Source organism: Megascapheus bottae, chromosome 21 (genome assembly GCF_031878675.1).
Source record: "Megascapheus bottae isolate mThoBot1 chromosome 21, mThoBot2.hap1, whole genome shotgun sequence".
NCBI lineage: Eukaryota > Metazoa > Chordata > Mammalia > Rodentia > Geomyidae > Megascapheus > Megascapheus bottae.
This window is the reverse complement of record NC_143529.1, coordinates 33,098,908-33,122,639: the sequence shown is the minus strand read 5'-3', so window position 1 is coordinate 33,122,639 and position 23,732 is coordinate 33,098,908. Positions and strand designations below refer to the sequence as shown.

Sequence of the window (23,732 nt, the reverse complement as noted above, 5' to 3'; positions counted from 1 at the left end):
GAAGAGGCTACTCAGAGATTAATAATAGAGGGAAGAAAGATCAGCTAATTAAGGATTAGGGCTTCTATCACTGTTTATGAGGAACAGAGAGAGCCTACTGTATAGACAGAATGAAAATCAGGTTGATCTTGTTTTTATTACTTAAAATTCCTTTTTAGGGGTAATGCTACTACTTAAATATTAGGAGAAGTGAATAGGTCTGATAAAAAAGAAAAACCTTAGATCCCACAATACTGAATCCAATTGTACTCTAGTCAGAGGGGGTGGAGGGAGGGAAGGATGAAGGTTAGGGATTTTAGACCCAAACCTTTAAAGAAACACAAATTGTGACAAAAAGAGAAAAAGGCTAATGTAGGGGGCCGGGAGTTTGGCCTAGTGGTTAAAGTGCTTGCCTAGCATGCATGAAGACCCGGGTTCGATTCCTCGGTACCACATACATAGAAAAAAGCTGGAAGTGGTGCTGAGGCTCAAGTGGTAGAACTTTAGCCTTGAGAAAGTCCAAGGACAGTGCTCAGGCCCTGAGCTCAAGCCCAGGACTGGCAAAAAAAAAAAAAAGAAAAAGAACCAATGTAGACTGGGTGTTGGGAGAATCATGAATTCAAAGCCAGTTCAAGAAACACAGGAAGACCTTGTCTCAAAATAGTGGGCAAAGGGGAGCTGGTGGTGTGGCTTGAGTGGCATGAGAATGCAAGGCCCATCACTCAAAATGCAGTATTGCTATAACAAAAAGGACCACTACAAGTAGAAGGATTGTGTGCAGCATGTGAGGATGGGGAAAGTGGTCAGGCTGTAGACTTTGAAAGATCGCCTGGTTAGTGATTGCATTAGGAGAATCAGGAAAGGAGAGCTAAGGATGAGCTTTGTGGCCTGAACAGCATTACTTATGCTGGTGATGGGAATAATGAGACTTGGAGAAAAAGGCAGGTGAACAGCCCATATATGGGGAAAAAAATCAAGATCTAGTTTTGACATATTAGAAGCTGAGATAGCTTTAACACAGCTGAGTGGACCTACTGACCACACATGGAGATAAAAAGGAAGGAGTGAAAGCAAGCAATCTCTGTCTGGAAACATTATAAAAAAAAATTCAGGGGCTGGAGTTTGGCCTAGTGGTTAAAGTGCTTGCCTAGCATGCATGAAGACCCAGGTTCGATTCCTTGGTACCACATATATAGAAAAAGCCGGAAGTGGTGCTGAGGCTCAAGTGGTAGAGCTCTAGCCTTGAGAAAGTCCAAGGACAGTGCTCAGGCCCTGAGCTCAAGCCCAGGACTGGCAAAAAAAAAAAAAAAAAAATTCAGCGGCGCTTGTAATCCTAGCTACTCAGGAGGCTGACATCTGAGGATCAAGGTTCAAAGCCAGCCATCACAAAAGGACCTGAGACTCTTATCTCCAATTAACCTCTAGAAAATGGGAAGTGGGGCTTGTCTCAAGGGTAGGATGGTAGCCTTGAGCTGAATAGCTCAGGGACAGCACCTAGGCTGAGTTCAAGCTCCAGACCTACAAAACAAACAAACAAAAAACTTCAGCATGGAGCCAAGAGTGTGGCCTAGTGGTAGAGTGCTTGCCTAGCATGCATGAAGCCCTAGGTTTGATTTCTTGGTACCACATATACAGAGAAGGCTGGAAGTGGTGCAGTGGCACAAGTGGTAGAGCAGTAGTAGCCTTGAGTGAGCTCAGGGATAAGCATCCAAGGACAGTGCCAAGGACCTGAGGTCACACCCAGGACTGGCATGCATGCATGGCAAAAGAAAAAAAAAATGGCTCAGGAAAAGGCTCAGGCCCTGAGTTCAAGCCCCAAGATTGGCATGCATGTGCATATGTGCGTACACATACACACACATATACATACAGTCTCTGGAATATATACACTTAATAAACAGGAAATGAGGCTGGGTGCAGAGGCTCAAGCCTATAATCCTAGCTACTCAAAAGGCTGAGATCTGAGGATCACAGTTCAAAGCCAGCCTGGGCCCTAAAATGTCTGTGAGACTCTTATTTCCAATCACCAGAAAACCAGAAGTGGTGCTGTGGCTCAAGGGGTAGAATGGTAGCCTTGAGCTGAAGAGCTCAGGGACAATGCCCAGGCCCAGAGTTCAAGTCCCATGACTGACAATAATAATAAGAACAGGAAATAAGACACTGAACAGCCTGCTCCTCTACATGTTCTATTTACAGGACTAGAAAACAAGACCCTGTAGGCAGTTGGCTACCACATGGACATTCCACTGCTACAATCAGGAGTCTGGGGAGGCTGGAAATGCCAACAGTTCACAGGATGGAAAATTAGAAGTTCATTACACATAAGATTACATCACTGAGCCACATATTTGTGGACAGAGACTAATGTGACTGATTAATGCATGTTCACTGAATTTAACACCAGAGAAAATACTTCCCTTCTATTTATTTAGATGAGTTTAAGAGGGTACAGAACCCACTTGTCTCTCCTTAATCTATCCAAGCAGACATTTCTTTAGAACCTAAATTTTGCCAAGCAAGATAATACTGAAAGAGGGAGATTTGGGGCTGGGGATGTGGCTTAGGGGTAGAGTGCTTGCCTAGCATGCATGAAGCCCTGGGTTCCATTCCTCATAAACAGAAAAAGCCAGAGGTGGTGCTATGGCTCAAGTGGTAGAGTGCTAGCCTTGGGCAAAAGACGCTCAGGGACAGTGCCAGGTCCTGAGTTCAAGCCCCAGGATTGGCAGAGAGAGGGGGGAGGGTAGAGGAAGAGAGAGAGGGGGAAGGGAGAGGAAGAGGGGGAGGTAAAAGGCAGATTCAGAGAGCCAAGTGGCTCATGCTTGTAATCCTAACTGAGGATTACAGTTTGAAGCCAGTCTGGCAGGAAAGCACATGAGATTCTCATCTCCAAAGTGGGGAAAAGAAAGAGCCACAAGTGACACCATGGCTCAGGTGGTAGAACACTAGCCTTAATCACAAAAGCTAAAGGACAGTGCCCAGATCCTAAATTAAAGCCCAAGACTGACAGGGCGGGGAGGGGTGGGGAGGCAGATTCAGTTAAAGAATTACAAATTCTGCTGTGCTAAGGATGGAATGAAACATGATTGAAACAGCTCACATGTCAGCTGAATTCAAAGTCTTGCAGCAATTCTAACTCTGACATCCCTTTCAGAGAAAGGGATCCCTATGATCCCTCCAGATCATAGGCAGCGATGAAAGACAACTGAACTCACCAGTCCATTCCAGATGTTCTAGTGAGACCAGCTCTGGCCAGTGAGTGACCTTGGGAGAGAAGGCCCAGCATTTCAGAGACCATGCTGGCTGGCTGCCCTGGTGCCCATGGAAGCCTCACTGATCTATCCTTAGGGACCCTGCTGTCCTTCCATGCTGTGACCCTCCTTTAGTAACTGTCTGAGGGAGCGCTGAGTATGTCTGCAGCGAGTATGACAGACATCTCATAACTTCTGGCCAGCCTCTCATAACCTAAGTGGCCCCCTATCCCACTCACCAGACATCCCACCCACCAACCCCTGCCACGCCTTCGCTCCATCACAGATGCTGGGAGCTGACTGTGCCAGACACTCTGTTAAACTGTCAGTCTTGAGAGAAAGCTAAGTGAAACCTTGAGTCCCTGAGTCCTTGAGTCTCAGCACCGGTGGGCATGTATGCATGTGTATACATACAAGAAAAATGCTTTGTGGGAGTTTGGCCTAGTGTAGAGAGCATGCCCAGCATGCATGAAGCCCCGGGTTCGATTCCTTGATACCACATACATAGAAAAGCCAGAAGTGGTGCTGTGGCTCAAGTCATAGAGTTCTTAGCCTTGAGAAAGCCCAAGGACAGTGCTCAGACCCTGAGCTGAAAGCCCAGGACTGGCAAAAGAAGAAGAAAAAGAAGAAGGAGGAGGAGGAGGAGAAGGAGAAGGAGGAGGAGGAGGAGGGGGAGGAGGAGGAGGGGGAGGAGGAGGAGGAGGAAGAGGAAGGAGGAGGAGGAGGAGGAAGGAGGAGGAGGAAGAGGAGGAGGAGGAGGAGGAGGAGGAGGAGGAGGAGGAAGAGGAGGAGGAGGAGAAAAAAAAGAAAGAAAAAGAAAAATGCTTTATGTCATCCTTACTTATTTTACCTGGGATTATAAATCAAAGATAACACACTGTGTATAAAACATTGTGCAAACCATTTTCATTTATTTTTATTTATTTATTTATTTGCCAGTCCTGGGCCTTGAACTCAGGGCCTGAGCACTGTCCTTGGACTTTCTCAAGGCTAGAGCTCTACCACTTGAGCCTCAGCACCACTTCCAGCTTTTTCTATGTATGTGGTACCGAGGAATCGAACCCGAGTCTTTGGGCATGCAAGGCAAGCACTCTACCACTAGGCCAAACTCCCAGTGCCTGTGCAAACCATTTTTAGAAGAGAAATTGGGTAAGTGCAAAGTTTTTGTTCAGAGCTGGAGATAGGGTTTCTGGTAAATGTATTTTCCAGGCTCTGCTACAAACTCCTGGCCCCTTCAGAACTTGTTTTGTTTTTTCAAGTTTTTTCCTGGGTTGTTTCCTAGCTATTCTGGAGGCTCAGATCTGAGGATTGCAGTTTGAAGCCAGTTCATCCAGGGAAGTCCATGATACTTCTCTCTCTAATTCTCTACCAAAAAGCCAGAAATGGAGTTGGGGTAGAGTGCTAGCCTTGAGCACAAAAGTGTAGGGACGGTATTGGGTCTTGAGTTCAGTCTCCAGGACTGGTGCTCGTGAGCGCATTCAAACACACACATGGAAGTATGAAGGGGGCCAAGAATGTGGCCTAGTAGTAGAGTGCTTGCCTAGCAGGCACAAAGACCCTGGCTTGATTCCTCGGGACCACATATATAGAAAAAGCCAGAAATGGTGCTGTGGCTCAAGTGGTAGAGCTCTAGCCGTGAGAAAGTCCAAGGACAGTGCTTAGGCTCTGAGCTCATGCCCAGGACTGGCAAAAAAAAAAAAGTATGAAGGATGGATTTGATTTGCAAAAACTAATATATAGAAAGTAGGGCATTGGGGGCTGGGAGTTTGGCCTAGTGGTTAAAGTGCTTGCCTAGCATGCACTAGGACCCGGGTTCGATTCCTTGGTACCACATATATAGAAAAAAGCCAGAAGTGGTGCTAAGGCTCAAGTGGAAGAGCTCTAGCCTTGAGAAAGTCCCAGGACAGTGCTCAGGCCCTGAGCTCAAGCCCAACACTGGCAAAAAAAAAAAAAAAAAAAAAGAAAGTAGGGCAGGTCCAGCACAGTTGCTCACGCCTATAATCCTAGCTACTCAGGAGGCTGAGATCTGAGAAACAAGGTTCAAAGCCAGCCCAGGCACTGAAGTCCATGAGACTCTTATCTGCAATTAACCACCAGAAAACCAGAAGTGGCACTGTGGCTCAAGGAGTAAGGAAGTAGCCTTGAGCTGAAGAGCCAGATCCAGAGTTCAAGTCCCATGACTGACAAAAAAAAAGTGGGGCAGGAGGAATGAAAGAGTGAAAATTTGAACTAAATGCTTCTTAAGCTAGGAGCCTAGCTCAAGGAACTCTGAAGCTGAGCTGTAAGACCAGGAAAAGGTTAAGAGTTTAGAAGGCTGCCTCATCACTACTCAGAAGGCTGACAACTGAACCTTGGGATGGCTGAAACAGATAAAGCAGAATGGATGTCTAAGTTATGTCTAAGTTGTAGGTTTTGCCCCTAAAACAATAAGGGAGTCAATTATTCATTATATACACAAACTTTGTTTCATGTCAATGATTGTAATAATAAAATAGATTGATGTCCTGTTTTCCGCATGTACCCACAGTAACTTCCCTGTACTAAACTAAATAAATAGGCTTGCTTATGGGAATCCAGTGTTCAAGAGCCTGTGAGCCTTGTCCCTGCTGGTCCCCACATGCTCCTCCCCTCTCCCCCACAGACATTCTCATCTCTTTTTCTTTCTTTTTGGGGGGTGGATCATGGGGCCTGGGCATTGTCCCTGAGCTCTTCAGCTCAAGGCTACTGCCCTACCCTTGAGCCAACCCCCATTTCCTGTTTTCTAGAGGTTAATCAGAGATAAGTGTCTCAGGTCCTTTTGTGCCTAGGCTGGCTTTGAATCTTGATCCTCAGATTTCAGCCTCCTGAGTAGCTAGGATAACAGGTGTGAGCCACTATGCCTGGCCACACATTCTCATTTCTTTGGCTCTGGTATACCACTGTACTGTCCTGGGTTGGGGGAAAGCCTCAGCCCCAAGTTCAAACCCCAATATTGTAATTGGCCTAGAATTCTTTGGTCTATAATATGCTTTCAGTTGTATTTTTGTCTGGTTTGGGTATCAATGGAACACTGGGAGAAGTCTGACTTTAGGAGGAAGTTGTGGAATAGTTTCACATCTACTCTAAATTCAAGACAGGATGCTATGAGCAGACATGGGTAAAACATGGAAGACAGGCAACTACTCAGTGTAAGAAGTGAATATCTAGCCAGGAGTTTGGCCTAGCGGTAGAGTGCTTGCCTAGCATTCACGAAGACCTGGGTTTGATTCCTCTGTACCACATACATAGAAATTCTGGAAATGGTGCTGTGGCTTAATTGGTACAGCTCTAGTCTTGAGGAAAGCCCAAGGACAGTGCTCAGGCCCTGAGAGAGGAAGGCGGGGGGATGGGGTTGTAGTTCAAAGTTAACCCAGGTAGGAAAATCCATGAGACTCTTACTTCCAATTAACTACCAAAAAGAGGGAGGAGGAGGGGGAGGAGGAGGGGGGGGAGGAGGAGGGGGGGAGGAGGAGGAGGAGGAGGAGGACAGGGAGAATACATTGCTACTTTGCAGTAACTGAAGGTTCTCTCTTGCTGAAACCTCCCAGCTTCTTTTCAGTAGCAAAACCAGGCCCATCCAGCAACACTTTTTTTTTTTTCTCTTATGGAGCTTGAATCTGGCCCTGAGTGCTGTCCTTAAGATCTTTTTCTCAAGGGTAGTGCTCTACCACTAAGAGCCACAGTACACTTCTGGTGTTTGAGTGGTTCACTGGAGATAAGAGTCTCACAGGCTTTCCTGCCCAGTCTGGCTTTGAACTTTGATCTTCAGATCTCAGCCTCCTGAGAAAATAGGATTACATGTATGAGCCACCCAGACCTGGCTATATCTTTTTTTTTTTTTTTTAAATATCCTGAGAACACACAGGGCAGATTTTATAGACTTAAAAGAATAGACTGTTACCTTTGCAAACCTGTGTGATGTCTGAGAGAGCCTGCCGACATCTTCCAGGTCCAGGTAGGAAATGATACTCAGAAGCAATTTGTCTGAAAGCCGCTCAAGGAAGTCGAATTTACCTCCACACAAATTGGAGACATAGTCCAATATTTTTCCACCAAATATTAAGGCGATTTGGACTGTAAGTCAAAGAAATTAACAAACCAATGGGTTGTTTATCATGCACAGTAACATCAATACTGTAATAACCAGTGCTAGTTCCCTGAGAGTGATGTGAGCTTGCAGTCACTCTTACTGTCACCTAGCTGCTTCTGGAACCAAGGACAGGACCAGTGTTGTTGCTGCTTTTGTGACAGTAGTGGCACCGGAACTTAGGACCTCCAGCTATCCCCTGCTCGTGGCAGGTGCTCTACTATGAGACACACCTCCACTTCTGGCTTTTTACTGATTATTGGGAGATCAGTCCTTCAGATTTGTCTGCTATGGCTGTCTTTGAACTAAGACCCTTAGATCTTAGCCTCCTAAGTAGCTAGGAACATAGATGTGCTTACTGGAACCTGGCAGGTATGACGTTTTAGAGACATTTGTCTCCAATTGATGTTGGATCCAATTTTGGTGACTTGCTATTTATTTGATTGTCAATGACTTGAGAGACCCCTGACTTTACTGGAAATCTGAAGGACCAAGAGATGGGGGAGTCTCCGGACAAAAACTGTCTGCTCGCTGGGCATGGTGGCTCACGCCTGTAATCCTAGCTACTCAGGAGGCTGAGACTTGAGGATTGCAGTTCAAAGGCAGCCTGGGCACTAAAGAACATGAAACTCTTATCTCCAATTAATGACCAGGAAACCAGAAGTGGCACTGTGGCTCAAAGGGCAGGGAGATAGTTTTGAGCTGAAGAGCTTAGGAACAACACTCAGGCTCAGAGTTCAAGTCCCACTACCAACACACACACACACACACACACACACACACACGTCTACTCCACCTCACGCTGGGGGAGGGAAAAGCCATTTTTTGGAAAGCTGAAGATAGTGATCATATCTGTAGATGGGTCTGTCCCGGCACAGGCGGCCAGAAGGCCCATACTTTCCCATGTTCAAGAAATGGAGGTTAGGACCTTTGGGTGGAGAATGACATTCAAATGAGCAGAGTTGCTGGGCACTGCCTGCTCACACCTGTAATCTTAGCTACTCAGGAGGCTGAGATCTGAGAATCTCAGTTCAAAGCCAGCCTGGGTAGGAAAGACCACGAGGCTCTTATCTCTAATTAACCACCAAAAAGCCAGAAGTAGAGCTGTGTCTCAAGTGGTAGAGCACTAGCCTTGAACACAAAAGCTCAGGGACAACACCAAGGTCCTGAGTTCAAACCCCAAGACCAATATCAAGAAAAAAAGGGGAGGGGGCGCATAGTTACTCTGGATCAGAAAAACAGTGCTAAAAGGCCTTGCTCACATAGCAAGATTCTTGAATTCGTACACCTCTAACAACAAAGGTTTACATCTACCTTAATAGATGGCTAGTATGTGCAGGGCAGAGTAAAGGCAAGCCAGGCACTGGTGGTTCATGCTAGTTAATCCTAGCTACTCAGAAGGCTGAGATCTGAGCATCATGGCTCAAAGCCAGACCAGGCAGGAAAGTCCATGAGATGGTTATCTCCAATTAATCTCAGAAAAAGCCATAAATGGTACTGTATGTAGCTCAAGTAATAGAGTACTAGCTTTGAGGAAAAAAAAAAAAAAAAAGGAGCTCAAGGGGTCGGGAGTTTGGCCCAGTGGTAGAGTGCTTGCCTAGCATGCATGAAGACCCAGGTTCAACTCCTTGGTACCACATATACATAGAAAAAGCCAGAAATGGTGCTGTGGCTCAAGTGGTAGAGCTCTACCCTTGAGAAAGCCCAGGACCGCCAAAAAAAAAAAAGGAGCTCAGGAACACTGCCCAAGCCCAGAGTTCAGGGTCTAGAACCAGTAAAAAGGAAAAAACAAAAACCTTATGCTGAGAGAAATGGGGCACTGAAACACAACTAACACAGATACACAGAATTTTTCCATTACAAATCCCTCACTGCTAATTTTTTCTATCCTATAATCCTAGGTGGTAAGAGTAAACAAAGGTATCTGGCTACTTCCTGCTGGTGGCAGGAAGGGAAGGGGAATAGTAGGTGACAACAAGTTCTCTATCTAGTTTGCCTCCCTGGGCTCTGATTACATGGACTTTTCCTTTTTTGTTCCATATCCTTTTCTGTGTTCTCTAATATCCTAGCATTGGCTTTCTGCCTGGCTCTCTCCATGGGTCCTATGCAAATGGTTCCTGCTAAGGACATTAGGAGTTTTGGCAGTTGGGGATTAGCAACTGGATGGGAGTCAGTGTGACTGAGGAGGAAAAGCACCCCAAGTCCCTGCTGATACATAGTCCCCTTTATGGATCATGGCAGCAGCAGTATGAGAGCCACTGTTCAGCAACAGTGCATTTTCCTGCATTGTCTTGTACCAACAACTTGTACTTTCCTACTTTCCTTGGCGCCATGAGCATAAATCACCCCCTTTCTTTCTTATGAAGCCACACACATTCTTGTATATAGGAGCATTTTGCCTGATTTAACAGCCTTCTGACATAGTTTCAGAGGTGGATGGTTTAATAAATTTAAAGACCCATCCAGTGGCCACCTTTCCTCAGCCCCAAATGGATACAATGGCTAAACATGTTACAGTATTTAAGCATTCTCTTCTTGGCCATTGGGAAGAGCACTACTCAGACTACCTTTCCAAAACTTGGTTTCAGCGGTCGTCAGTAGACATTATATGATGTTGCTCTTTCTTTCCCTCCTTCCCTCCCTTTTCTCTCTTTCTTTCCTTTCTCCTTTCTTCCTCTTTCTTTCTTTCCCTCCTTCCCTCCCTTTTCTCTCTTTCTTTCCTTTCTTCTTTCTTTCTTTCTTTCTTTTTTTCTCTCCTTCCTTCCTTCTTTCCTTCTGTTGTATGGGTCCTGGGGCTTGAACTCTGGGCCTGGGCACTATTGCTGGGTTTTCATGCTCAAAGCTAACATTCTACCACTTGAGCTACAGTTCTACTTCCAACTTTTAGGTGATTAATTGGAGATAAGGGTCTTCTGCAGGGACAAAAACATGAGAAGGGTATATCAATGTGTGAGAAGTAATGCACCTACTACCTGACAAATGTAACTGTAACCCCTCTACACATTACCCCAACAATAAAAAAATAAAATTAATTTTAAAAAAGAGTTGCATGGACTTATCTACCCAGGCTGGCTTTGAACTAAAATCCTCAACTCTTAGACTCCTGAGTAGTTAGGATTATAGGTGTGAATCATTGGTGCCTAGCTTGCCTATACATTTTCTAAAAATTTTTATTATTATTATAAAGGTGAAGTATAGAGAAGTTACAGTTACATAAAGGTAAAAAGTACACTTCTTTTTGGACAATATTGCCCTTCCCTTGATCTCTCCCAGTTTTTCCCTCTGATCTCCCCCCACAGGTTATAGAGTTCATTTTCCACGTAGTGTCTAGTGAGTACTACAACTGCATTTATTCATACTCTCTCCTTCCATTTCTATGCCTTCTTTCCCCTCCAAAAGACAGATAAATGAACAAACAGGACAAAGAGAAAAGAAAACAAAAACAGCAATAAAGAAAAACCTTTTGTTTTCATTTCCTGGAGTTCATTTTGATAGGCGTTATTTGATATGATCTGATGTACCCAGGCCTTGTGCCTTTGTGTTCCTCTCCTAACAGTATTCTCCTTTGGTCTTACTGTGGGTGAATGCCTAGAGTCCTGTATAACTGATCACATCCCACCGTATTTTAGCTCTGGCTTCCACATACGAGAGAAAACATGTACTGTTTGTCTCTCTGAGTTTGGCTTACCTCATTTAACATGATATGTTCTAGGTCCATCCATTTCCCTGCAATGACAGAATATTATTCTTTCTAATGGCTGTGTAAAATTCCATTGTGTATAAGTACCACATTGCTTGGATCCACTCATCTATTGTAGGACCACTGGGCTGTTTCTACAACTTGACTATTGTGAACAGTGCAGCAATGAACATGAAAATGCAAGTATCTTTACAGTACCATGGATTGTGATGTTCTTGGTAGATGCCCAGGAGTGGTAGAGCTGGGTTAAAGGGTAGATCTATGTTTTCTGAAGAAACTCCAGACTGCTCTCCAGACTGGTTGTACCAGTTTACATTCCCACCAATCGTGTAGTAGGGTTTCTTCCCCCCACTCACCCCCACATCCCCACCAGCATTTGTTGTTCAAGTTTATGATGTTGGCCAATCTTACTAGGTTGAGATAGAATCTCATAGCTGTTTTTATTTGCATTTTATTTGCCTATACATTCTTAAGGAGAGAGGACAAGAGAATGGAAAGATAGACGCTGGTGAGAAAAACAGGAGAATTAGCATACTCCAGGACTTAGCAACAAATGGGACACACAGCTAACACCAATGTGTCACCAGCCTAGAAGTACCAGACTTAAGGACAGCCAGTTTTCCTGGCCCCACTATGTGTTCCAATGGCAGAAAAGCCTAAATCCAGCTAGGTATGCCTGCGCCATGTGGGCCCAGATACACCAAAGCTATAATAGAAAGTTTGTGTGGGTTTACAAGTTCCAGACTCAGCCTGGACAACTTAGTGAGACCTTGTTTGATAAAGGAAAGAAAGAAGAACCCAACATTCCCTGCCCCCAAGGTTTCACCTACTAGAGGGTACAGATTCAAGGGGTGAGAATTAAGCCCCCCAGCAGTGTTCAGTGCTTTAGTTAACAATAGTGGTAGTAGCAGGTACTTTCACATAAATGTATCCATTTGCTTCAGTATCTTTGTGAAATACATATTGTTGTCTTAATTTCACAAATAAGATTCAGAAGCAATGTGACCTTCTAGTGATCTGTCAGAGCTAAGTCATAAAGTTCAACAACTGGGCCACAATGGCTTACACCTGTAATCCTAACTACTCTGGAGGCTGAGATCTGAGGATTGGTGTTTAAAGCCAGCCAGGGCAGGAAAGTCTGTAAAACTCTTTTTTTTTTTTTTTTTTTTGCCAGTCCTGGGCTTGAGCTCAGGGCCTGAGCACTGTCCTTGGACTTTCTCAAGGCTAGAGCTCTACCACTTGAGCCTCAGCACCACTTCCAGCTTTTTTCTACATATGTGGTACCAAGGAATCGAACCCGGGTCTTCGTGCATGCAAGGCAAGCACTTTAACCACTAGGCCAAACTCCCAGCCCCAGTCTGTAAAACTCTTTTTTTTTTTTTTTTTTTGCCAGTCCTGGGCTTGAGCTCAGGGCCTGAGCAATGTCCTTGGACTTTCTCAAGGCTAGAGCTCTACCACTTGAGCCTCAGCACCACTTCTGGCTTTTTTCTATGTATGTGGTACCAAGGAATCGAACCTGGGTCTTCATGCATGCAAGCACTTTAACCATTAGGCCAAATTCCCAGCCTCTGTAAAACTCTTATCTCCAATTAACCACCAAAAAGCCAGAAGTACAGCAGTGGCTCAAGTGGAGCATTAGTGTTGATAATAAAAGTTCAGGCACAGCACCAGTTCCTGACTACAAACCCAGGACCTCATGTACACACACACACACACACACACACACACACACACACACACACACACACACACACTATTCTATTATATAATATTATTATAGGCAATAGCTTTGCTTGATTGTTTGGTTTTATAGCCCTGTAGATTGATCCCAGAGCCTCACATTCTAGGTAAGTGCTGTATCACTGAGCTACATTCCTCTTTCACATATTAAAAGAGATGAAGCAGGCAAGGTGACACCCCTGTCTCAGTCTCCCGAGTGCACCAATATGTTCACCACCACACTCAGCTCAAGGAAACTCATTTCAAAAATTACATTTACATGCTGGGCACTGGTGGCTTACTCCTATAATCCTCACTACTCAGAAGGCTGAGATCTGAGGATCCTGATTCCAGGGCAGCCCAGGGAGGAAAATACAGAAGTAGACTTGTGGCTCAAGTGATGGGCACCAGCCTTGAGCAAACATACTCAGGGGCAGTGCACAGGCCCTGGCACACACATGCACATGTATACACATACGTACACACACACACACACATATACAATTTATATTTATATGATGTAACTTCATTATAGAATTCACACGTTGCCAAGCTTAGGACTATAATCCTCGCTACTCTGAGACTGGGGATCTCTGAGTTTGTGAGACTCTTATCTCCAGTTAATCAAAGAAAAAGCCAGAAGTGATGCTGTGTCTCAAGTAGTAGAGAGCTAGCTTGAGCAAAAGAGCTCAGGGATAATGCCCAGGCCCAAAGTTCAAGTCCCCTAAAAATTCACATTCCTGTTAACCTGGAATCTTAAAATAAGATTTTTTTTCCAAAAGAAATTTCAGAATATATTAACAATGTTCTGTTTTGTTTTTTGTTTTTTGCCAGTCCTGAACTTGAGCTCAGGGCCTGAGCACTGTCCTTGGACTTTCTCAGGGCTAGAACTCTACCACTTGAGCCACAGCACCACTTCCAGCTTTTGTCTATGTATGTGGTACTGAGAAATCGAACCCGGGTCTTTGTGCATGCTAGGCAAGCACTCTACCACTAGGTCAAACTCCCGGCCCAATATTCTGTTTTTTTTAAGACTCCAACAATCTGTTATATCTAAGATCGAACTATATATCAGTGCCTCCAATGATTACTTTTTTGATACTTTTTGACAAAGAAATATGTCAATGGAGCTGGGGATAGAGTAGTTGGCTAGCATGTATCAAAAATCCTGAGTTTCATACCTAGCACCACAAATAAACCAACCTAAACTATCTTACTTATGAAGACTTTAACATATGTATATGTTCCTATCTCACCTTGAAGATGGGAATTCTCTAGAAAATCTTCATGGGTTTCTTTTGTTTCTCCAGGCTTTGCTGACCGAAACTCACTCCTTAAAGAGATCTTCCACCATCTAAAGATTAACTGGAATTGAAGAGAAGGTGCTAAATGTTAAAACTGATTCCAATCCTGATGGCTGTGTTGTGTTTATGGTTGTTTTTATTTGTGCTTTTGGTTTGTTTTTGTTTTTTAATTGATAGAAGTGTTTTTTTTTGTTTTTTTTTTTTTTTGATTTTGTTTTTTGCCAGTCCTGGGCTTGAGCTCAGGGCCTGAGCACTGTCCTTGGACTTTCTCAAGGCTAGAGCTCTACCACCTGAGCCTCAACACCACTTCTGGCTTTTTTTCTATGTATGTCGTACCAAGGAATTGAACCCGGGTCTTTGTGCATGCTAGGCAAGCACTCTACCACTAGGCCAAACTCCCGGCCAGTTATTTTTATTTATGTAATATACCTTGCTTTATTTTACTTTATCTAAAAACCACCTCCAAACAAGTATGATAAAGTAATTTTTAAATAAATACCATAAGGGAAGTCACCTCTGGAGGCCCCTCGTGGGCTCAACCTGGCAGATCCTGGGGCTACCGCAGCACAGTGCACTGAGGCACGTGGAAATCAAGGAGAGCTTGCCCACCAGAAAAACATGGAAAAAAAAAAAAAACCAAACTAAGGAAATAAGCAAGGGAAAAAAAAGAGGATAGCTTGACTACTTCTCAGAGAAAGCAAAGGAACTCTGAGATCATGCAGCTAAAGCAGAGGCAGCTAATGAGAAGTCAATAAAGACAAGAGAAAAATGATGACTGGCTCGTTGGATGACCTGGGTGTGACTGCCACTGGGGTGCATCATAAGCTCTAAGATCAAGATTTTTAAGTAAACACTCATTATCTGTGTTACAACACTATAAACTTTGCTTCTCAATTTGACTGTGTTATTCATTAAAACCATAAAAAATACACGCTTATTACATCAGTATGAATAAGCACGTTAGGATCCTCTAAAGAACTGGTGAAGTAAATAATGATGCATCGAATAAGGGTTTTCTTTTTATTTATGTATTTATTTATTTATATTGTTGGGATAATGTAGAGGGATTACAGTTATATTCATCAGGTAGTAGGTGTATTACTTCTCTCATGTTTTTGTCCCTGTTTCCCTTCCTTCCCTTCCTTATTTGAAATAACAAATAAATGTATATACAATATATCAGGTAACAGGCTGGGAATTTGGCCTAGTGGTTAAAGTGCTTGCCTCGCATGCACGAAGCCGAAAGTGGTGCTGAGGCTCAAGTGGTAGAGTTCTAGCCTTGAGAAAGTCCAAGGACAGTGCTCAGGCCCTGAGCTCAAGCCCAGGCCTGGCAAAAAAAACAAAAAACAAAAAAAAAAAAAACAACAATATACCAGGTAACAAAGTCAGATACTGTAACAATATGAGATTAATCATAAGGGCAAAAAACAAGAGAAGAGAAATAACATAGCACATTAAGAGCTCTACCACCTGAGCCTCAGCACCACTTCTGGCTTTTTTCTATGTACGTGGTACTGAGGAATTGAACCTGGGTCTTCGTGCATGCTAGGCAAGCACTCTGCCACTAGGCCAAACTCCTGGCCCTGTACATACGTTTTGAGCCATTGTAATCCTCAACTAGGAAAGTCCTAGATGTGTACTGATTATTACAAATGAGGGTTTTCTTTTTTTTTTTTTTTTAAAAAAGATTGTTATTATAAAGATGATGTACAGAAGGTTTATAATTATAGAAGTCAGGTAAGAATTTTTTTTTAATTTTATTGTTGGGGTAGTGTATAGAGGGGTTACAGTTACATTCATCAGGTAGTGGGTATATTACTTCTCAAACACTGGTACCTCTTCTCATGTTTTTGTCCCCCTTTACCTCCCCCCACCCCCTTTTGATAGTGTACTGCTTGAACTCAGGGCCTCATGTTTGCTAGGCAAGCACCTTACTACTGAGTAATACATCCAGTCCTTTCTTGAACTGGTTATTTTGAAATAAGGTCTCACTTTTTGCCTTGGGCTGGTGCCTGGACTGTAATCTGCCTATTTTAGGCTTCCTCTCATAGCTGAGATTGCAGGTATACATCACAACACCCAGATGTCTTCCCTTAAAATAAAAGTCAAACTTTTCTGCCCGGTTGCAAATCTCAGCCTCCCAGATAGCTGTGATGCCAGGCATACGTGAACATGCCCCAGCTATTGGTCAAAATAAGTCTTGCCAAGTCAAGACCTAAGGAACAAAAGGCACATGGTATTCCTAATATGTGGCTATTAAATCCAAAGAGTACAAGAGCGAGGACTCAATAACTGCATACCCAAAGCTATGTACATGGTAATGGAAATATAAACATAACTATATAGACATAAAAACCCATCTATAGACATAATGTTTTATTTTTTAAATTAATATGTTTCTATGACATACAAACCCTTAGCCTAATTTTGATTAAGTTCTAAATACTAAGTCCCAGTGATTGTAAATAGAGATTCCCTCCTTGAACACTTGTTTGTTAAACTTGTCATTTAAAATATGATGTAAAAATCAACAATAAATTCTTAAAAAAAAATAAGTCTTGCATATATGCCTAGACTAACCTTAAACCAAGATCCTCCTGATTTTAGTCTCTCAAAAAGTTAGCCCCCAGGACCTGGCTACTTTGGTTTTTGATTTTGCCAGTACTGGGACTTGGACTCAGGGCCTAGGCACTGTCCTTGAGCTTCTTTTGCTCAAAACTAGCACTCTACTATTCGAGCCACAGCAAAACGTCCAGATTTTTCTGTGTATGCAGAACCAGGGCTTCATGCTTGCTATGCAAACACTTTACCACTAAGCCACATTCCTAGTCCCTAATTGGGGGTTTTGAAAGATGACCGTTGTACACAGTTAGGTTTCCAACATCAATGATAACTTTACAATTAGAACTAACATTTGGGCATCAATGAATTCTTTCCTTTGCGATTAGTGTTTTTAAAAAAGTCATAATTTTACCGGGGACCTGTGGCTCTTATCTGTAATCCTAGCTTCTCAGGAGACTTAGATCTAAGGATCATGGTTTGAAGCCAGCCTAGGCAGAAAAGTCCGTGAGATGCTTATCTCCAATAAACTACTCAAAAAAAGTCAGAAGTAGCACTGTGGCTCGAGTGGTAGAGTGCTAGCCTGGAGGACAGTCAGGCTCAGAGACAAAACAAGGTGCAGGACCTTAGTTCATGACTAGTAAAAAAAGGTACATGACTAGTAAAAAAAAAAAATCATAGTTTTAAGCCAAGCACTGGTGGTTCACATTTATAATCTTAGCTACTGAGGAGGCTGAAATCTGAGGATCATGGTTTGAAGCCAGTCCAGGGAGGCATCTCTGAGACTCTTCTCTAACCACCAAAAAGCCAGAAGTGGAGCTCCAGTTCTTGTAGAGTAATAGTTTTGAGCCCCACAACTCAGGGACAGCACCCAGGCCCTGAGGTCAAGCCCCAGTACTGGTACAACAACAACAATAATGATTAATGATAATAATAATAATAAAGAAGCTGAAAAATCTAACAGCTCATACCAAGCGAGGTGGAACATGCCTGTAATAATTGTTTGGAAGGCTGATTCAGGAGGAACTTTTGAGTCTAGGAGTTCAAAGTCAGGCTAGGCAACATAGCAAGACTCCCAGATAGATGGATGGATGGATGGACTGATAGATAGACAGACAGACAGACCAGGTCATTCAATAGCATTATATAGTATCAAATGTTTAACTGTTTTCTTGAAAATCTCTAAGATTAGAGACCCTACCACTTGGGGAGCCAGTTTCAGAGTAACTGGTTAGCTCTCATCCATCCTTTCCTGTCAACAGGCCGCACAAGATGATAGGTAACTCTCCCAGGAAAAGTATGATTATGCTTAATTTGATGTATGAAAATGGATCTGCAGAGAATATGTTTGCCTACTCAGAGAGTTTTCTTTCCTTTAAAATGAGAATTGCTGCATTAATTTATTAACATTAATTTGTTCCTGAGACTAGGGTGTTTGTGATCTAATCTAATTGGTGGCCTCAGCTGCTAGCACTGCTGCACTGAGAACTGTATTTCCACACAGGACCCAGGTGACACACTCACACTGAAGTGCTCCTCTTACCCAAGACAAACAATAACTGAAATCTTGCAAGAACTTTGGGAACCCAAAAGACACATTTAGATATACGACCACTGACCACATTTTACAATGTTCTTCCACTTTTAGAAATGATTACAGTGAGATGTAGATGTGATAAGACTCAGTTATTATACTCTTCATCTGATGAGGGCTCTCTTTTTGGTGGAACTTTTTTGTTTCTTATTCCTAATAGATGAATCCTCATGTCCATCTGATTCTTGATCAGATTTCTTAAGTGCTCAATTTTTTTTGCCAGTCCTGGGGCTTGAGTTCAGGGCCTGAGCATCGTCGTTGGCTTTCTCAAGGCCAGTGCTCTACCACTTGATCCACAGCACCACTTCCAGCTTTTCTATGTATGTGGTACTGAAGGATCGAACCTGGGTCTTTGTGCATGATAGGCAAGCACTCTACCAAACTCCTGGCCCCTCAATTTCTTTTTTTTTTTTTATATCAACCATGAAATATTTTAATTCTCTTTACATGGGCACAAACTTTCTGCAGCAAGGTTATACCACTACCTTGTGGCTACAAGGTGGTGACAATGACTCAGTACAGGTGGTCCTAGAGTACCAAGACAAGTGCCTATTAGGATTCCCTACTAAGAACCCTAAGTGTGTGGAAATAAGAGCCACTGCTGCCTATTTCAAACTCCCTTCCTGCTGCAGCTTGAAATACATTTGTCCACCTTCAAAAGCCATAAAACAATTATGAGTCTCACCCCCAAACCAGATTTTTATCACACACACACACACACACACACACACACACACACACACACAGCACAATCAATAAATATGCTCATTTTACACCCGAACACAGAGCACACTATGGTGTGCACCTCCCTACCATCATTCCCATGAGAGCAAATGTGGGTTAAACAGATGTACTTGATGTGACAGAGGGGGGAAGGTTGGAACACACCACACTCCAGGCTTATGTGTATGTGGGGGGCAAGGGGGTGTCATGGGGTTTGAACATGGTCTAGGCACTGTCCCTGAGCTCTATAGCTCAAGGCTATCGCCCTACCCTTGAGCCAACTCCCACTTCCCATTTTCTAGAAGTTAATTGGAGATTAGAGTCTTGGGTCCTTTTGTGCCCAGGCTGGTTTTGAACCTTAATCCTCCAATCTCAGTATCCTCAGTAGCTAGGATTACAGGCATGAGCCAACGCACCCCGCACCGCAAACCCCATCATACTCTAGGCTTTTGAATAGGATTCATTCAACACTTAGGAACCTCTTTGTCCAGCTGGTGGCAGGAGTTGTCAGAAACAAGGTCATTTCCTAAAGGCACGGACTCCCAATCCGGAACTGAGTGATGTTAAACATCACACACAGTGAAATATCTGACACACAATCATAGGGCTCTTGAGCCATAGGGCTCATGGGAGTTTTGTTTCTTTAAAGCAAGCCTCATCCTCAAGGTGATGACTTCATAGTGATAGCAACAAGCAAGCCTCATGGGCCTCCTATTGAAATGTATCTAGAAGCCAGGTGCCAGTGGCTCACACCTGTAATCCTAGCTACTCAGGAGGCTGAAATCTGAGGACTGCAGTTCAAAGCCAGCCCAGGCAGAAAGTCCATGAGATTCTTATTATTGCCTGCCTACTGCTTGCTTGCACTCTCTCTCCCTTCCCTCCCTTCTCTTCTTTCCTTCCTTCCTCTTGGTCCCTCCCTCCCTCCATTCCCCACCCCCCCTCGGTCATCAGGCTTGAACATTGAGCTTGGGTACTATCCCTAAGCTTCTTTTTTTTTTTTTTTTTTTTTTTTGCCAGTCCTGGGCTTGGGCTCAGGGCTTGAGCACTGTCTTTGGACTTTCTCAAGGCTAGAGCTCTACCACTTGAGCCTCAGCACCATTTCTGGCTTTTTGCTATGTATGTGGGGTACCGAGGATTCGAACCCGGGTCTTTGTGCATGCTAGGCAAGCACTCTACCACTAGGCCAAACTCCCGGCCCCCCTAAGCTTCTTTTTGCTCAAGGTCAGCACTCGATTCCTTGAGCCACAGTGCCACTTCTGGCTTTTTTGGTTTATGTGGTTCTGAGGAATCCAACTCAAGGTTTTAAGCATGCACTCTACCACTAAGCCACATTGCCATTCCTTTCTTATCTCTAACTAACCACTAAATTGCTAGAAGTGGAGCTGTGCCTAAAGTGGTTGAGTTCAAGCCCCAGGATCAGCACTAAATAAACAAGCAAACAAACAAAACCCATTTGTTGGTCATGGTGCTGGAAGTCAGGGCCTGAGCACGGTGTCTGAGCTCTTTTGCTCAATGCTGTGCTCTACCACTTTGAGTCACAGCATCACTATCATCACAGCACCACTATCAGTTTTCTGATGGTTATTTGGAGATAAGAGTGTTATGGACTTTCTTACCTAGGCTAGCTTCGAACCACAATACTCAGATCTCAGCCTCCTGAGTAGCTAGGATTTCATAAATGAGTCATGGACACCTGGTTTATAGCTTAATCTCTGCACCTTTGGAGTTTTTGTTGTTCTTGTTTTTGCTTGTTATTTGAGATCAGGCTGGCCTTGAATGCACAACCTTCCTGCTTCAGGCTCCTCACCCAATCAGTGGCTTTCTGTCATGCTCACTCCACATGTAATGTTTCCTGCTTTCCTATCTTCCTGTCTATTAAAATGAATGGCAACATTGGTAACTCTCTTTTAGTTAAAATAACCATGAAAGGCCTTATTATGTTTATGAAAATTCAATTACAAGGCTCTGGGTTTGAGCCTATTACTGCCCCCATACAGTTTATTTCTCAATGGGATTTACTTTTTGTGTGAAACTGTGTGCCAATAGCAGGGCTTGAAATTCAAGTCTACTTTTCTGCTCATGGTCGGTGTGCTGTCACTTGAACTGTTATACTCCCTGCCTTTTGGTGGTTAACTGGAGATAAAGTCTCTGAATCCTTTTTGTCCATGCTGGTTTTGATCCTCAATCCTCAGATTTCAGCCTCAGAGTAGCTAGGATTACAGTCATGAGCCAATAGCACCTGGCACTCGGTTTCTCTGATACCACATCCTCTAAACAGATTAAAGGTGCCAACTTCATCAAAATGACAAACAGCCTGAACTTTTACTGTTCATGATAGGAGAAGGAATGATGCCAAAGCATCTATATTTGGCATGTTATCACTGGGTTTTATACTGAACCATGATAGACGTGATTCATCTACTTGAAAGGCCACTGTATTTCATTCATCCCCATTCATAACCACATATAGGCAGACAAAAAGCCCCACCCTCCCAAGGGGAGGTTGGAGAGAGACGGACAGTATATAAAACATATATTTTATAGTGTGATAGATGGTGGTAAATGCTGGAAAGAAAAAAGTAGGGAAAAGTAGGTGTGGGAGCACATGCTTCTAGTCCTTGCATTAAGATGATGAAGGCAGAAAGGTTTTTGACTTAGAGGTCAGCCTGTGTTACATAACGAGACCCCCAACTCAAAACAAAGATCAGAATGAAACAAAATGAAGATAAGAAGTGCTATATAGAGGGGTCTGGAGTGTGGCCTAGTGGTAGAGTGCTTGCCTAGCATGCACAAAGACCTGGGTTTGATTCTTCAGTACCATATACACAGAAAAAAGCCAGAAGTGGTGCTATGGCTCAAGTGGTAGAGTGCTAGCCTTGAGAAAACCCAAGGACAGTGCTCAGGCCCTGAGCCCAAGCCCAGGACTGGAAAAAAAAAAAAAGTGCTATGTAGAGATAAGAATTTTTCTTTTATTAATGCTAGTCCTAGGGCTTAACTCAACCTGAGCACTATCCATGAGCTTTTTTTGCTTAAGACTAACACTTTACCACTTGAGCCACAGCTGTACTTGAGGCTTTTTTGGTACATAATTGAAGATAAGAGGCTGGCTTTGAATCTCAATCTTTAGATTTCGGCCTCCTGAGTAGCTAGGATTTACAGCTGTGAGCTACCAGTACACGGCTGAAATGTTAATTTTCAGTTTTAATTTTGGCCAGTCCTGAGGCTTGGTCAGGGGCTGGGTGCTGTCCCTGAGCCTCTTTGTGCTTAAGGTTAGTGCTTTACCACTTAAGTCACAGCACCACGTCCAGCTTTTCTGTTTAAGGGCTACTAAGGAATCGAACCCAGGGCTTCATGTGTGCTAGGCAAGCATTCTACCACTAAGCCACATTTTCAGCCCCTAATTTTTTTTTTTTGTTGTTGTTGTTGTGGGGCTTGAACTCTGGGCACTGTCCCTGAGCTCTTCAGCTCAAGGCTGCCCCTAGAGTCACAGCACCACCTCCGGTTTTCTAGTGGTTAATTGGAGATAAGAGTCTCATGGACTTTAGTGCTGGGCTGGCTTTGAATCTCGATCCTCAGATCTCAGCCTTCTAAAGTAGCGAGAATACAGGCATAAGCCACTGCACCCAGCCCAAATTTTCATTTTTAATAGGGTTGTAAAGCCACCAAGTTAAGCAGTTCTATTTTTCTTGTGGCTCCTCTGTGTAAGTGTACATACATCTAATTTTGCTCATCTTTTTCAGACCCAGTCAGACTTTTCTGAGAAAGCAAAGTACCCAAAGACCTTGTCTTGGACTATACCACACCCTGATCAACAGGCAATGATTCTTTCCTGCTCAAATATTTCTTCAACCCATAATGCCCTGCATGCCCACTCAACCAATAAAGAGTACAAGGCCCAGAGGAAGAGAGAGATGACGATTCCTGTAGTATATAATCTCCCTTGGAGAGAACTCCTTTGGACTCCTTTTTATGACCCTCTCCTGATGAAGAGCTTTGCTGCTTTCATTCATAACTTTCATTTCCTTTTCCAATAAACTTACTCAGTTTACCTTACTTTCCTACCTTTTCATTCTTTAAATGAATCAGTATTCCTAGATGGTATTAGCATCCAACCATCTGCTAACGGGACCAAAGATCATCTGCTCTCCTCAACCACCTCAGTTCCTATAATCCCTTCTCACATAAAACAAAAAATGAAACAGCTCTTAAAACACTTGCTTGGCTGGGAATGTGACTTTGTGGTAGAGTACTTGCCTCGCATGCACGAAGCCCTGGGTTCAATTCCTTCCTACCACCACATAAACAGAAAAAGCCAGAAAGGCTGTGGCTCAAGTAGTAGTGTTAGCCTTGAGCAAAAGAAGCTCAAGGACAGTGCCTGGGCCCTGAGTTCAAGTCCCAGGGCTGGCAAAAAACAAACAAACAAAAAACTTGCTTGTCTTGTTTTGTGAACCTCTACCTCTGACCCATGCCTCCATCCCAACTTTTTGCTGGTTGTTTTACTGATAAAAAGTCTAAATGAGTTTTCTGCCTTGGCTAGCTTGGAATGATTCTCCTTCACATCTCTTAAATATCTAGGATTGCAGGCATGAGCCACTGGCAGCCAGCCTTTTTTGGTGAATTCTTTCACCTGTCTGAGAACTGGCAGAAGCCCCCAAACATAACAAGTGTGGTTGGGGCTCTTTAGAAGCCAAGTGGTGATGAAGTAGGATAGATCAGGGAAAATAAGGCATGGGAAGCAGCAGCCAGGAAGTCAAAGAAAAACACTGTATTATTAGTAGCATTGTTAAAACCACAGAAGTAC

General features: G+C 43.5%; 1 protein-coding gene across 3 annotated transcripts in view; it reads right to left on the bottom strand.

Annotated features, from left to right (window-relative positions):
* Nucleotides 1-23,732, bottom strand: part of Fbxo36 (F-box protein 36) — a 63,268-nt gene that overhangs the window by 1,696 nt on the left and 37,840 nt on the right. Inside the window, exons 2-4 of one of the 3 annotated variants that reach the window (XM_090354994.1) lie at nucleotides 14,008-14,116; nucleotides 7,147-7,319; nucleotides 3,192-3,240 (exon numbers count right to left, since the gene is read on the bottom strand). In XM_090354994.1, the coding sequence (XP_090211120.1) occupies nucleotides 3,192-3,240; nucleotides 7,147-7,319; nucleotides 14,008-14,116 (331 nt within the window). Of the gene's footprint in view, nucleotides 1-3,191; nucleotides 3,241-7,146; nucleotides 7,320-14,007; nucleotides 14,117-14,554; nucleotides 14,666-23,732 lie in introns of those variants that run through there. The other 2 variants (XM_090354995.1, XM_090354993.1) reach the window with 2 other exon arrangements.